Source organism: Natator depressus, chromosome 6, assembly GCF_965152275.1.
Source record: "Natator depressus isolate rNatDep1 chromosome 6, rNatDep2.hap1, whole genome shotgun sequence".
Taxonomy (NCBI): domain Eukaryota; kingdom Metazoa; phylum Chordata; order Testudines; family Cheloniidae; genus Natator; species Natator depressus.
This window is the reverse complement of record NC_134239.1, coordinates 103,953,423-103,967,580: the sequence shown is the minus strand read 5'-3', so window position 1 is coordinate 103,967,580 and position 14,158 is coordinate 103,953,423. Positions and strand designations below refer to the sequence as shown.

The 14,158-nt window shown below is 37.3% G+C and overlaps 1 protein-coding gene across 6 annotated transcripts in view; it reads left to right on the top strand.

The window, feature by feature from the left end:
- Nucleotides 1–6,179, top strand: part of DICER1 (dicer 1, ribonuclease III) — a 98,598-nt gene extending 92,419 nt beyond the window's left edge. For all 6 annotated transcript variants that reach the window (XM_074956173.1, XM_074956174.1, XM_074956176.1 and 3 more), the window contains 4 exons: nt 1,630–1,898; nt 4,440–4,602; nt 4,704–4,779; nt 5,097–6,179. In XM_074956173.1, coding sequence (XP_074812274.1) covers nt 1,630–1,898; nt 4,440–4,602; nt 4,704–4,779; nt 5,097–5,262 — 674 coding nt within the window. In that variant the 3' untranslated portion in view covers nt 5,263–6,179. The remainder of the gene's footprint in view (nt 1–1,629; nt 1,899–4,439; nt 4,603–4,703; nt 4,780–5,096) is intronic.
- The last annotated feature ends 7,979 nt before the right edge of the window (nt 6,180–14,158 follow it).

Here is a 14,158-nt window from a genome sequence, read left to right as displayed (position 1 = left end):
TAGCAAAGAACCTCCAAAACTGCAGTGCCTGTCTAGAATTAGCCACCATGGTTTTCAAAAATAAATGTTTTTTCAAAAAATGGTGTTTCAAAAAAAAATCAGTAGCTATTTCACTGATTTTCATCCCAAGAGCATCACCTTGACTTCACTGGAGCCAAGATTTCATCTGTAGGCTGAATTAATCTGTTGTTCATTGGAGTGGCCAAGTTTGGAAATGCTCAGGAGTACCTTTAGAGCCCAGTCCTGTGGGGTGAATGTATTGAGTGTCCTCAGCTCACGCTGAGGTCAGTGGGGACTGAGGGGTGTTGTACCTAATGGGATCTAGATCTTAGAAAAGGATCACTTTCAATCTAGTGATGTCTTGAACAAACATCATGGGGCCTCGGAAAGTGGGAGTGATGATTTTCCAGGAGAAACTCCTCTCAAAAAACCCTGAGCTTTTAACACAAATCCTATTGAAATGTTAATATGCTACGATAGAGGTCTAACGAGAATATACATAGTATTAAAAATTAACATAGCATTGTAAAGTACTTTATCTGGAGAAAGAGCTGTTCGTCTACAAACATTGAGCTTCGCAATACTCATATGAGGTAAGTGGTAGGTAGTTATTCCTATTACACAAATGAGAAAATTGAAGCATAATATCTTGACCACAGTTACACAGTCGTAGCAGAAACTTGAATGGAATCTAGGAATTTAGATTCCCAGTCTCCTACTTTAGTTGACAAGGAAGAATATTTTGGGGAAACTATTAATGTTAGTGTTAAATGTTTTCATGAAAAGTAAAAGTTAAAATGTGTTGGGATCCATATGATATCTACTGAAAACTGCTTCATTCTAGGTTTCAGAGTAGCAGTCATGTCAGTCTGTATCCGTAAAAAGAAAAGGAGCACTCCTTTTCTTTTTGCTTCATTCTAGTCATTTCATTTTTAAAGCTTTCTGTTTGTTTGTTTGTTTGTTTGTTTTTTCTTAACCCATCTCTCATGCCTTTCTAGATTTGTGCTGGGTTTTATGTATACATTAACAACAAAAACCCTAATTCAAAATTAAAAACAGCACATCTGCAAGTGAAACACCATTGAACATTTAAACTGAAAAAAGTCTAAAGGAATAAAAAGTTAGCTCAGAAATATTAAATACGAAAGTGCCCCACCTTTTTTTTTTTAGTGTATTGATTTCTTTATTGAATTTTTGAAAGTTTGATTATCATTGTCTATTCAGATGAACACAGTTGTACTATTACTTGGTGTTATTTTTAATCAGTCTGATTTAAGGCATTTGAGCCTTCATTATAAGCCCATATTTTTGCCACCATGCTGTAAGTGAGTATTTGGTTCAGAAGAAGCTTCATTATTACATATAATTTGTGAAGCTTTTTCTTATTTTTGGAATACATTAAAACAGGCAGAACAACCTTTTAAGATAACACTGAAAACAAAATCCAGTAAAAAGAGATCGATGTTTAAACATGGATAGATGTTTATCTTTTTTTTGAGCATTGTTTAACTTGTGGTATTTACATAGTAATAAGCCAAATCTTCTATCCAGAAAGGCCAGACAAGAATGTGTTAGTTAACTAAACTTAATTGTATTGCTGTACAATTTTTTTATTTCCAATGCTTTAAGATTGTTACCAGCGCTTGGAATTCCTGGGAGATGCAATTTTGGACTACCTCATAACCAAGCACCTTTATGAAGACCCACGGCAGCACTCTCCAGGAGTTCTAACTGACCTCCGATCCGCTCTAGTCAATAATACCATCTTTGCATCATTAGCTGTAAAATATGACTACCACAAGTACTTCAAAGCTGTCTCTCCTGAGCTGTTCCATGTTATTGATGACTTTGTACAGTTTCAGATGGAAAAGAATGAAATGCAAGGAATGGATTCTGAGGTTAGTAGTATTTGAAAGTATTTGCATTCAATGTCTGATTTTTAGCATGTCGTCAGAATTCTTAGCACAGTACAGATTTATATAATGTGTTAGTTTTGAATGTATAGCAGCCAAAGAAGCATATGGATGCCAATAATGTAGTAACTTACTTAGCATAACTGCATGCATTCATTAAGCAGTTTTTATTAAATGAAAGTGCTCAGAAAATAACTTCTTAATTGGATTGATACCAGATTTTACCCCAGGATCTCCTATGATATCCAATGTAGGTGATATCACACCTTCATGCTTACACCATAATTTTTCCCCACACCACTTCAACAGTGTTCTTCATCACTGACTGAGAGGCCCTGGCCAGGGAAACACTGTTAGTATCTTTCAAGTGAACTGTTTTAAGAGCAATTTGGTTGAAAATTTGTAAACACAGGCTTTGGACTAGCCAAGAAAACTAAGTACATTACATGTTGATGGACACTTATTTGCTGGGAAAGGAACTAAAACCAAATCATTTCAGATAAGCTACTAAACAACCATGTCGTGGCAATGGCTTTCTGTCTCTGGTGATCTGGGTCAGATTCAAACCAATTACCTAGAACAGAAAGATGAGATTCTTCTATTATCAAGCCCCCAAGCCATCCAGTCTTCCTTAACATTTATGGTTTGATCTTTGTCTGATAAGTGTCCTGTATAGTAAGTCTTAAAAAGTGTGATTTAATTGCTTTTAGAGCAAGAACCTACCTTCAAAGAATAGTGTTGATTAAATCTGTGACTAAATACTTGCCATTTATGTCTTCAGTGGTTTGCTCACTCCATTACTCAGTTTAAAGGAGACAAAGGACTTGAATCTATGTAGGTATATATACATTTTTATCACCCTTGCATTTACTACAAACCAAAATCTTTAAATTTTTCATTGCAAGATGGGAAAACTGAGGGGACAAGTGTCAAATGATTTAATCACAAAGGATCAGACTCTGCCACCGCTATATTGTATAGTATTCTTTACAGTGGGTTTACCCAGTGTGAGTAAGTGGTGTAAAATCTAGCCTTAAAGTTTTACAACAGTGGTTTTTGCCTTTGTGAAAGTGACCCAATCATTTAATATGGTTGAGGTGGTACCTCAGAAACACCAGCAGGTTATAAAATGCCTCGAGTTCTTTAGTTCTTGTTTCTATCTACTACTCTACCTGATCCCTGTGCTAGTCTGCCGCTGGGTTACTGTGTCTCTTCCTTTAATTTCATCACAGTTAATGCAAGAACCTTTGCTTCAGCAGATCCTGCCAGTTGGACTAGTTTCCATGCATCTCTCCATGTCACCAGCTCTTATTTTTTCAAATCTCACTCCTAAAATATCTTTTGTCCCTTGCTTTGTACCTTACTTTTATTATTTATAAGGGGAATAGGACTTCCTAAAGTGTTTTGCAGTACATTTGGTGTGAAATACACTGTGCAAATACAGTTGCATATTTGTTTAACAATAAGTTTGCTGTTTTGGAGAGTTTGCACATTCAATCTAGTTCCCTATTAAACCTATTTGAGGAATAAATGTTAGGTGGGACTAATATATGGAGTAATACTGTACCTTTTAAGAGGGTGGACCGAGTATTGGCCTTAGAATTTTAAATTCCTGAACCACAACCAAATGAGTAAGAGGCGGCCAGAAGGGGAAGAGAAAAGATAGGAAAATGTTCATTTCCATTTATTTGGGGGTGTGATGGTCAAAAACAGGTTTTTTTCAATTCAGCTTCCTGTGTTGTTTGCACTAAGGCAAAATGTGGACAAAACTGCAGATGATTGAAAAAAATATTATTATAAAGGACTATATTAAAATCAAGATGTACACATAACACAATACGCACACCTTTTTACAGTGCAAAAATAACAGCACTGCATAAAAGCAATAGTAAACCATAGAAGAAAACACTGCATATATGTTAAAAGCAGCCTCTCTGGCATCAAGTAGCTAATAGTACAAATAGTGTAAACTCAGTCTGACACTACTGAGTTGTTGTTGTTAATGGCTCATTTCAGTTACACTTATGCTTCACCTGCCTTCTGTAACTAAGAACCTATGGCAAGAGTGTATGTGAGTTACATACCATTTAAACGTGGTCTATGCAACCAAAAATTAGACTTAGGCTTTGAAAGCCTCCATCTAGAAGATGTTTAAAATATGAACTCTCTTGGTTATGCATAGCTTACTAGGATTAACTGACAGAGACAAGTCTGTTTCTTATTGGGAAAAACAGACCCATGATGAAATTCTGCAGAATTAGTACAATTGGAATTCAAAAAGCATATATGGTATGTGTATGCGGTGGCTTTATTTTATTTTTTACACTCACATGTTTGAAAAACAGTAAATCCAGCTGCTTGGTTTCATTTGGGAATACAGCAATGATTTAGCTGTGGAAAGGTGTCACTGAAAAACTCAAACAAGGCACATAGGACAGGGCATAAGAGAGTACTTCCATATCTGAAGATTGTTTCTTTAAATAAAAAATGTTCAATGTAACAACGGTCTCTTATAATTTCAAACAGCTCAGAAGATCTGAAGAGGATGAAGAGAAGGAAGAAGATATTGAAGTACCAAAGGCCATGGGAGATATATTTGAGTCATTGGCTGGTGCCATTTATATGGATAGTGGGATGTCTTTGGAAATGGTTTGGCATGTGTACTATCCTATGATGAGGCCATTAATAGGTAATGTTAGCTTTCATAGAGAAGAAAGTTTTAGTAATTAATTATCTTGTAACGGGGGAAAAAATCAAGTTAACTTTTTTTTTTTTTTTTTAACACCATAGAAAAGTTTTCTGCAAATGTGCCTCGTTCCCCAGTGCGGGAGCTGCTGGAGATGGAACCAGAGACAGCCAAATTTAGGTAAGAGTATATTTGCTTGGTAAGCATTGCCGTAAAATATTTTTTAAACCGTGCTTCACAGAATATTGAGAAATTTTAATGGATATTGATTGTGTTTAATCTGCCCTATACTGAGGAAGAAAGATTGTCTTTGTACTTACTGATTACTTTTTTAGGACGTTTTCCCTCAGAAAACTTTAAGTAAAACATAAAAATAAAGCCTATTTAATTATATATTTTATACACATTATATATGTTATCCATAGGAAGACCATGTGAAGAGTCTTTTTTTTACCTTTGCTTATCTTGGTGGTAATGTGTATGTTTGTTTTTTGCAGTCCTGCAGAAAGAACTTACGATGGAAAGGTCAGAGTAACTGTGGAAGTTGTAGGGAAAGGAAAGTTTAAAGGTGTTGGCAGAAGCTATAGGATTGCCAAATCTGCAGCTGCAAGAAGAGCACTACGAAGCCTCAAAGCAAACCAACCTCAGGTCCCAAACAGCTGAGACGCCTCTTAAAAAAAAAAAAAAAAAATTAAAAAAAAAATTTAAAATCCCGCAAAAATTTTTTTTTTAAGTTGATGTTGAGAGGAACAAATTGAAGACAGAATTTAACGTTTGTTTGATAACAGAATAGCTAACAAAACATTTAACATGTAAAATTTTTGAACTAATTGTAGTTATAGGTTTTTGCGCAAACACAATCTTGTCTTCTTTCCTCACTTCTGCTTTGTTTAATCACAAGAGTGCTTTAATGATGACATTTAGTTAGTGTTCAAAAGAATTGTTGTCAGGTTTTTTTGGTTTATTTTTATTGTCAGTACAGCTTTGCTTAGTGTTAGAAGGACAGGGATCTTATGCCTAATGCAGATGCTTGATTTATACATAGTAATCTTGAAATTCCTCAATCTGTGCACTAGTGCCAGTCATAAAGCAGTTTATAAACTGTACAGGATGATTTGGTATAAGAGAGAATAAGTGTGCCAGTATTGTCGTCCCTTCACCCACCCCCATCCCCACCTCCCATGTCATCTTTGCATCAAGATGACATTCTCAGTCATTATTGCACTTATTTGTTAGGGACAGGTTTTTATTTGAAATGGCTGGCATACTGGCAGAAATAAATTTCAACTTCCTGATGCCACATAGTCTTGCATAAAAAGGTTCTTGCCTTAAAAGTAAATAAACCCTCATTAATAATCTTTAATTTCTGATCTTTTTGGAACAAACTTGTTTTACATTCCCTTCATTTTTATTATGCATTTTATGATGATACAACTCTATATTTACAGTACAACACATTAGTATAGCTGTGACGTAACTTATTAGGATTATAATAGAAATTGTATTCATATATGTGTAATGAGGTTATTTTTAACAATTCAGAGGAGGTGGTTCGTCTACAGATTTTTTTTTTTTTTTTTTAAATACTACAAACAAAAAATGGTCTTTGGCTAAAATTCCAATTTTACACAAACCTGCAAACTAGATAGTTCCAAGACTTGGAAACAAATAGTAATGAAGAATTGCACAGTTCAGGCTGTTGCGCTAACGAAATAACCTTAGACATATCACACCTAAAATATGCTGCAGATTTTATAATCAGTTGGTTACTTATTTAACAAATGGAGCACCTTTACACTTAGAAATATTTCCACATAAATTTCTTACTGTGCTTTTCACAGAGTTGCATGCATATTTCACTTACCAAAGCTGTGCTGTTAAATGCCATGAAAGCTGATGTTTGAGATAAACTGCCGTACTTTTGATAAATCTGTGATTTAGGTCCTTAATTTGGAGAAACTAGCTCATTGTAGTTTGTTTATTGGAAAAAAATCATACATTTTTAGGCTTTGCCTAAATCATACATGTTTCTTTAATTAGATTTTTGTAGGCACTCTTCACTTAAATACCTCAGTTCTGTTCTGTTCTTTTCTTTTTTGCATGCATTGTTTTTTTGTTTTGTTTTTGTTTTGGTGCTATGTTTATATATTATGCTTGAAATTTTAATTTTTTGCACTGTAACTATAATACCTCTTAATTTACCTTTTTTTTTTAAAAAAGCTGTGGGTCAGTCTTGCACTCCCACCAATATCAGCAGAGATTTGCTGCAATTTTGCCCTGTTAATTATGCTTGAAGTTTGAGAAAGCTGAGCAAGGTGTTTTAATGATTTCCAGCACATTGGTCTGAACTTGGTGCTGTTTTATGTGTTAAAATTACAAATAAATACTGTATTTCCTGCTTTGAAAACCCCACTCCCTTCCATACACTTTCACTAAACAAACAACAACAAAAAACCAAACCCTGTCAGCTCTAGCTTTCTAGAAAATAGAAAAAGAAAACAAAAGCCTTAGTGCAGGGGATGGACATTAAGCTTCTCTGAAATACAGAATTTTGTAATTAGATTTTCTATCTAAAGTTTTTTTAATATTAAAATTATAATAATTCTTACAAAAATCTGGAAACAAATTCCTGGTATTGATAGTATAATAATACAAGTGCTATGTTTTTAAAACAAAATAACATTACTGTTTTTGTTCTTCAATCATTATGAGAGCAAAAGAGTATCATGGGACGTTTAAAACCTGCAAGTCTTAAAATATATTTAAATTAAACTTGTTTTATACAAAAGGAAAAAAAAAAACTTTGTAGGAGTAAATTGGTATGAACCACCACACAATTAAAAATTTATTGATAACCATTTCTTTCAGCCAGGAGTCAGAATTTTACAGCACACCAATGGAAAGTGCATTATCACTAATGTGAAAATTCCATGGCACCTGGCCCAAGGGTCAATTTTTAAGATAAGTCATACCATCCCTAAGGCTTAAAAAGAATAAAAGTTAATTATATTACAATGAATAGTATAAAATAAAAATGGTGGGGTCATCTGCAAACACTTTAAGAAATAGGTTTCTTTCTTGGACATCTGAAGGTCATGATTTCTTACGGTTTTGAGGTAAATCTGTTAGCAGTAAAAAATGATATGGAAAAATCAAACTTTTGCTACCAAGTGTTTGATGTAAAGAAAACAAACAAACCGAATGTGGTATTATGCTCTGTATTTCAGCAGTGGTCAATGATCCCCTTGTTACTAGATAAAGCCTATGAATTGGAAATAAGAAATGTGTAAAAAGAAAAGGAGTACTTGTGGCACCTTAGAGACTAACAAATTTATTTGAGCATAAGCTTTCGTGAGCTACAGCTCACTTCATCGAATGTTGTAGCTCACGAAAGCTTATGCTCAAATATATTGGTTAGTCTCTAAGGTGCCACAAGTACTCCTTTTCTTTCTGCGAATACAGACTAACACGGCTGTTACTCTGAAAGAAATGTGCAGTGGCTGACTATAGTTTCTGCTGCTGATGTTTTTTAAATGCCGTAACTCTTTTCCAGTGTGACCTCACTGAAATGTTTTCATATCCTTTGGGATAGAAAAATCATCTTAGTTTCCATGCTGTACAACTATGTGTTTCACTCTTCAGTTGATATGATTCGGATATTGGATAGTGTATGCTATTAATGACCTAAATCTGATAATTTGAAGGTTGGGATAGAAATCACTTGGCAATGCTGTAAGCACAAGTGTAAGTGGACTGTTGCAACCCATCTTCAAAAGCAACCACACAGACTCCTCAGAAATAGTGTGGGGGTTAGTTGGCATGAACCTTGTTTTTGATCTTCTTAGTTCTATTATACTGTACTTTAAACAGTCCTCCTAACTATGCTGCGTTTTTATTTTTATTGCTTTTTTTTGCGCTGTTCTATTCATGTAGCACAAATAAGCATTGCACTTGGTACCATGCTTTACCTCATTTCAAGGGAAAAAATATGCTTAACAGAGAGGAAAAATGTGGTTTGGCCTTGCTGCTGTTTTGATTTACTGAATTTGAAAAAGATAATTATAATGCCTGCAATGTGTCATTTACTTGTACAACTTATATAGGTCATTTTTAATGTCTGTGGCATTTTTACTGGGTATGAAAATACAACAAAGACATGTTATGAAAATCTTGATTGTATTTTAAAGCTATTGTTTTTTATTACATCATTTTTACTGTTATGTGAAGTAATTAAAATTAGAATGACCTCTGACACTCCAGTATTTATCTCTGAACAAACCAACATGCTGTGCGTATAGTGTAGTTTTTACAAGAAGAGAGCCCATAGCAATTTGGTCAACTAAATCTCCCCTTTTTCTGGATATGGAGGGATCTGTAGTGACTTCTGAAGTGTTTATTCAGCTTGGTGCTGGTAACATTGATATCAAAAGGCCTACTATTTTTCAGTCTCATTACATGAAGCTATGCTGTGACCACAGAGTACTGAATTTAACAAGAATTCAAGCCAATCTGAGTACCAATTCAGAGTATAATGCAAAGTCTAGTAGACACATGGACAGATCCTTAGTTGGCGCAAATTGGCATTGCACCATTGAGGTTTAGTCATTTCAGTTTACATCAGCTGAGGATATGCCATTAATTGTTGGTTTCTGAGTTTGGGTTTCTGTCCTTGTGTTTAAAAATAGTAGTCATCAGGAAATGTGTGTGCTTATGTGTATGACATATTTACTGTAGACACACCTATCTATATGGAAAATACAAGAGGCTTTGAATCACAATCTTGGCAGCACTTATGAAGCTGAAGACCACAAATTCCTAAGTAATTTGCTGTGATGTTACACTTGTCCATATTTGGCCACATCCCATTCACCTTTCCCCCCCCCACATGAACAGTCTCATTGAAAATCAGTGGATCTATTGTGAGTCCAACGAGAAGGATTTTGACCTGTGGTACTTGATTATTGGCACATTTGTATTTTTCAACCACTTTAATTTTCAAGAAGTTAAAATGGATTTATCTTTATTTTACACATTAAGTTTAAGAACATAAAACTATAATTTACGACCCTGAAATATAAATATCAACTGTAGCTCCATTAGAATTATGTTGGCAAATATTAGTAGAGGTCATTGTTGTATACTCCACTAGCAGTTAAAATTAACTTCTTTCAAAAGTAACTTTATAAATATATATACACTTTACCCAATAAATCCTTTAGATCTCTTCCCCCTTCTAATTTGATAGCAACCACAGACTACTTAAATTGCTTCGTAGATGCACTCAAAATGCACTGCAGCCGCAAGTTAGGTAGAAAAACAACAAATGTTTGTGAACAAGAACTGGGAATTGCAGGTGTTTTTATTGTATATAGTTTGACATAAAAGATGGTTAAAATCAAGTAGAATGAATAACAAATAAAATTTGATGAACAATAAATATTTACCATCACATGCTGCAGCTGTCTTTAAGGGACATAAAATGTAATTCATTCATACTGTAATCATGCTGCAGAAATTTGCAGCCTGCACCTTATGGATCACAATTACCTTTAATAGTTTTTTGTAACAATTGTAGCTGAGTATATCTCCAATAAAGTTATGGTCTGTTCACTTTGTGTTGTCTTTCTTTAGTTTAATTAGACTGTTAGAGATTTTCAAGAAATATTAATCTTTTATTGCTCACAATTTTTACTTTTCAGTTTGAATCTAAATAAGTCTTTAAATATAAAACGTATTTAAACAAGACTAGGAAATAATATTTGTGTACAGTTCCACTCATCCCGCTCCACTGATGGACAGTCAGAAAAAAATTCTCAAGGTTTCTTCAGAATTATTTTAAAACCCCCATACACACCTCTTAACCCAGGTGAGAAATAATGGCCCTGAAGCCACAACTGGATCTGTGTAGGTGTGCCCTTACACCTGCACAACGTCCCCTTGAAGTCAGTGGAACGTGTATGAACCAAGGTCTGTCTGCACAGATGGGATTGCACAACTTGGGCCAATATTTTTAAGAAACAAATGTGTTAACCTATGCAAATAAAAATACATTGAGGGTAACACAATTTCTCCCCCCCTCCCCATTTATGGTGTGTTTCTTTTGGCATCTCACTCATCTGGGATACAGAAAACAGACTAGTCCAGCTTGTGCACTAGTCCCATGCTGCAAAGTTTAAGGAGGCAAGATAGACCTGTCAGTCACCAATCAAGGATTTGCTCTCCCTTCTAGAAAACTCCCCAGTTTGATCTGCCTCTTGGCGTCAGCAACAGGCAATTTACAGCCCTCATCCTCCTCCCTAAACTAGAAAGCATAAAGAAACTCCTACTCAAATGCCAGTGTGGCGCCACCATTTTTTCCCCTTCCTCCTGTGAGAAAACCTAACTGCCTGTGATTTGTTCTGTGGCTCTAAGTGAGCCTTGCACCACAGCATGCAGCAGCCTCTCCTCTACTCCAACTCAAGCTCAGCATAGTGGATGCATCAGCTAAGAGGTTCTCGCTGTGCTCGTCCCCCCTACAGCCTTCCAAGCAAGGTTTTGGCACTCTGGTCTCAGGAGCAGCCTCTGCCTTATTGCTCTAGCTTCCCATCTGAGCAACTGCCACCACTGACTGGTAGGCAAAGTTCCCTAAGCTTTGATACCTTTGTCTAGGGTGACAGATTGCGTTTAGAGGACAAAAAGGCTGCTTTTGGCCCCTCCTCCCAATGTGGCTGCCTTAACAGCAGCATTAGAAGCAAGTGGGGAATGCTGGTGCCAGATTGGTGGACGGACTCGGCAATCTAGCTCTAGCCTCCTCTTGTAACAGACACACCAGCAGGGCTTCCCTTGCAGAATCTTGAATGATTGGCCCTTCTGCCTCCAGTGCAGATATCTCTGCTGCTGACTGTGAGGTGCTTCTGTCAGCTGCCAACAGTCCTCCTAAATTGGGTGTAAGTGCTTTTCTTTAATGGTGTTCATAGGCCTTTCATACGTGTTCCCACATCTTCCTCACTTGTCTTCTGGATGGCTTTTAGTAGGGTAATGGTGCACATCTTGCATCAGCCTTTCCAGCTGCTCTCACTCACTCAAGTTGGGTCCCCAACTTGTTGACCCATTCCGATAGTACCTCCCAGCCCTAGTGGTCAGGCTGCAGAGGCCCACCACCAGAGCTGTGTCAGGGGCATCCTTCTTGATCCTTCTGTTCAAGGGCCCTCAGGAAAAAAAGCCGAGGTCAAGTACAGAAGAGCCCTTAGTGGGAGAGGAGTTGGGCAATTGAGGGCCAAGACCCTTCTCAAGACAGGTCTACAATACCGCTTAAGTTGATCTAACTTACATCGCTCATGGGTTGTGAAAAAAACACACACACACACACCCCAAGCGACGCAAGTTACAGCGACCTAAGCACTGTCCACACGGGCGCTATGTCAGTGGGAGACACTCTCCTGCTGACACAGTGTCCGCTTCTCATGGAGACAGAGCAATTATGCCAACGAGAGAGTGCTCTCCCATCAACATAGAGCATCTTCACCAGAAGCGTTATAGAAGTCGCTCATCCTTTTACATGAAGACATTTATGGTACAAAACATTCCTATATGTGATTTATTTTTAATGGACCCATAGCTAAATGGGGCCCTGCTTACTGTGAAATTCAAACAATACTGAGATCTTGGTGAGAGAAAATCCAAGGACCCTTCATATATTCTGAAAATGGTTATCATTTACTTCTCAGTATTACTGTCTTCCCCTTAACCTTGCTTTGTGCTTTTTACTAATGCTGCAGTTGTGATAATTACCTTCTGATAACTCGAAAAGTACCTCTCTGAGGCTTTGGGGCCCAATCCAGTTCCCACTGAAGTCACTGGAGAGACTCCCAGTTGGGCCCTTGACTTACATGCAATTTTTTTAAAAAAATCCTTCATATAAAAATAACGTAGATTCCAGATTGCAAATTTTAGAAAAGGGTTGGGGGGGAGGGGCATTTCAACAACATGATAAATGGTCTCTGTCAGAGTTCTGGGGTAAGTGCACCTCTGACCCCTTTGTGGCCTCCTTGAGGGCACTTATTGGCAATTCGCTGCTGTTTAAAATAGCACACATTTCAGTGGAGGGGCAAGCAGAGTTTAACCAAGAGGGCAAAGCCCTGCTGGAAGGGTTTGAAGGACTTCAAAGCTGACCCAGGATCTTCCTCCATATGGAAGATGGGTGTTACCTGGTAAACTTAGCATGTCTGTTGTTTTATTATATGCTTTCCCCGTAATGCTTTAGTCCTGAATACATGTACTGTGAAAGGTGACTGGTCAGTGCCCTAGCTCCTGGGAGAGTGCAGAATGGCAGGCACCAGACTAAAGTCTGATGGGCTGTGATAAGCACCATGAATTAAAAAGGGAATTGTAGCCCTAGACCTCTGGTCTGAAGGAGAGGAATAGGAGCAAGTTCCTGCCCTGGGAAAGGTGATGGCAAGAGGCCTGAGACCTGAGTAGGACCTTGTCATAAAAATAAAGGGAAGGGTAAACACCTTTAAATCCCTCCTGGCTGGAGGAAAAACCCTTTCAGCTGTAAAGGGTTAAGAAGCGAAGACAACCGCGCTGGCACCTGACCAAAATGACCAATGAGGAGACAAGATACTTTCAAAGCTGGGGCGGGGGGGAGAAACAAAGGTTCTCTCGGTCTGTGTGTTGCTTTTGCCGGGACCAGAGCAGGAGTGCAGGTCAGAACTCCTGTAAAGGGCTAATAAACAATCTAGCTAGATATGCATTAGATTCTGTTTTGTTTAAATGGCTGAGAAAATAAGTTGTGCTGAATGGAATGTATATTCCTGTTTTTGTGTCTTTTTGTAACTTAAGGTTTTACCTAGAGGGATTCTCTATGTTTTGAATCTGATTACCCTGTAAGGTATTTACCATCCTGATTTTACAGAGATGATTCTTTTACTTTTTTTCTAAGAATTAAAATTTTTCTTTTAAGAACCTGATTGCTTTTATATTGTTCTTAAGATCCAAGGGTTTGAGTCTGTGTTCACCTATGCGAATCGGTGAGGATTTTTATCAAGCCTTCCCCAGGAAAGGGGGTGTAGGGTTTGGGAGGATTCTGGGGAGAAAGATGTTTCCAAGCGGGCTCTTGTTATATATCTGTTAGACGCTTGGTGGTGGCAGCAATAAAGTCCAGGGGCAAAAGGCAAAATAGTTTGTACCTTGGGGAAATTTTAACCTAAGCTGGCAAAAATAAGCTTAGGGGGTTTTTCATGCAGGTCCCCACATCTGTACCCTAGAGTTCAGAGTGGGGGAGGTCTGTCAAGGTTCCTTCAGGAGGCCACAAAGGGGTCAGGGGTACAGTTACCCTGGAACTGTGGCAGTATAAGTTTCCTATTTTTCTTTTCCTTCTCCAGCCTGGTATGTGGATTAATGGGTATAAAGTTAGCCATCCAGACAATAACCAGCATAGTTAAGTAAATAACTATCTGTGCCCTGGGCCATTTTGATTTTTTGGGTGAGGAGGGCATTGGGGGGACAGCCTAGAACAGGGGTTCTCAACCTTTTTCTTGCTGAGGCCCTCCCCAGTATGCTATAAAAACTCCATGGCCCC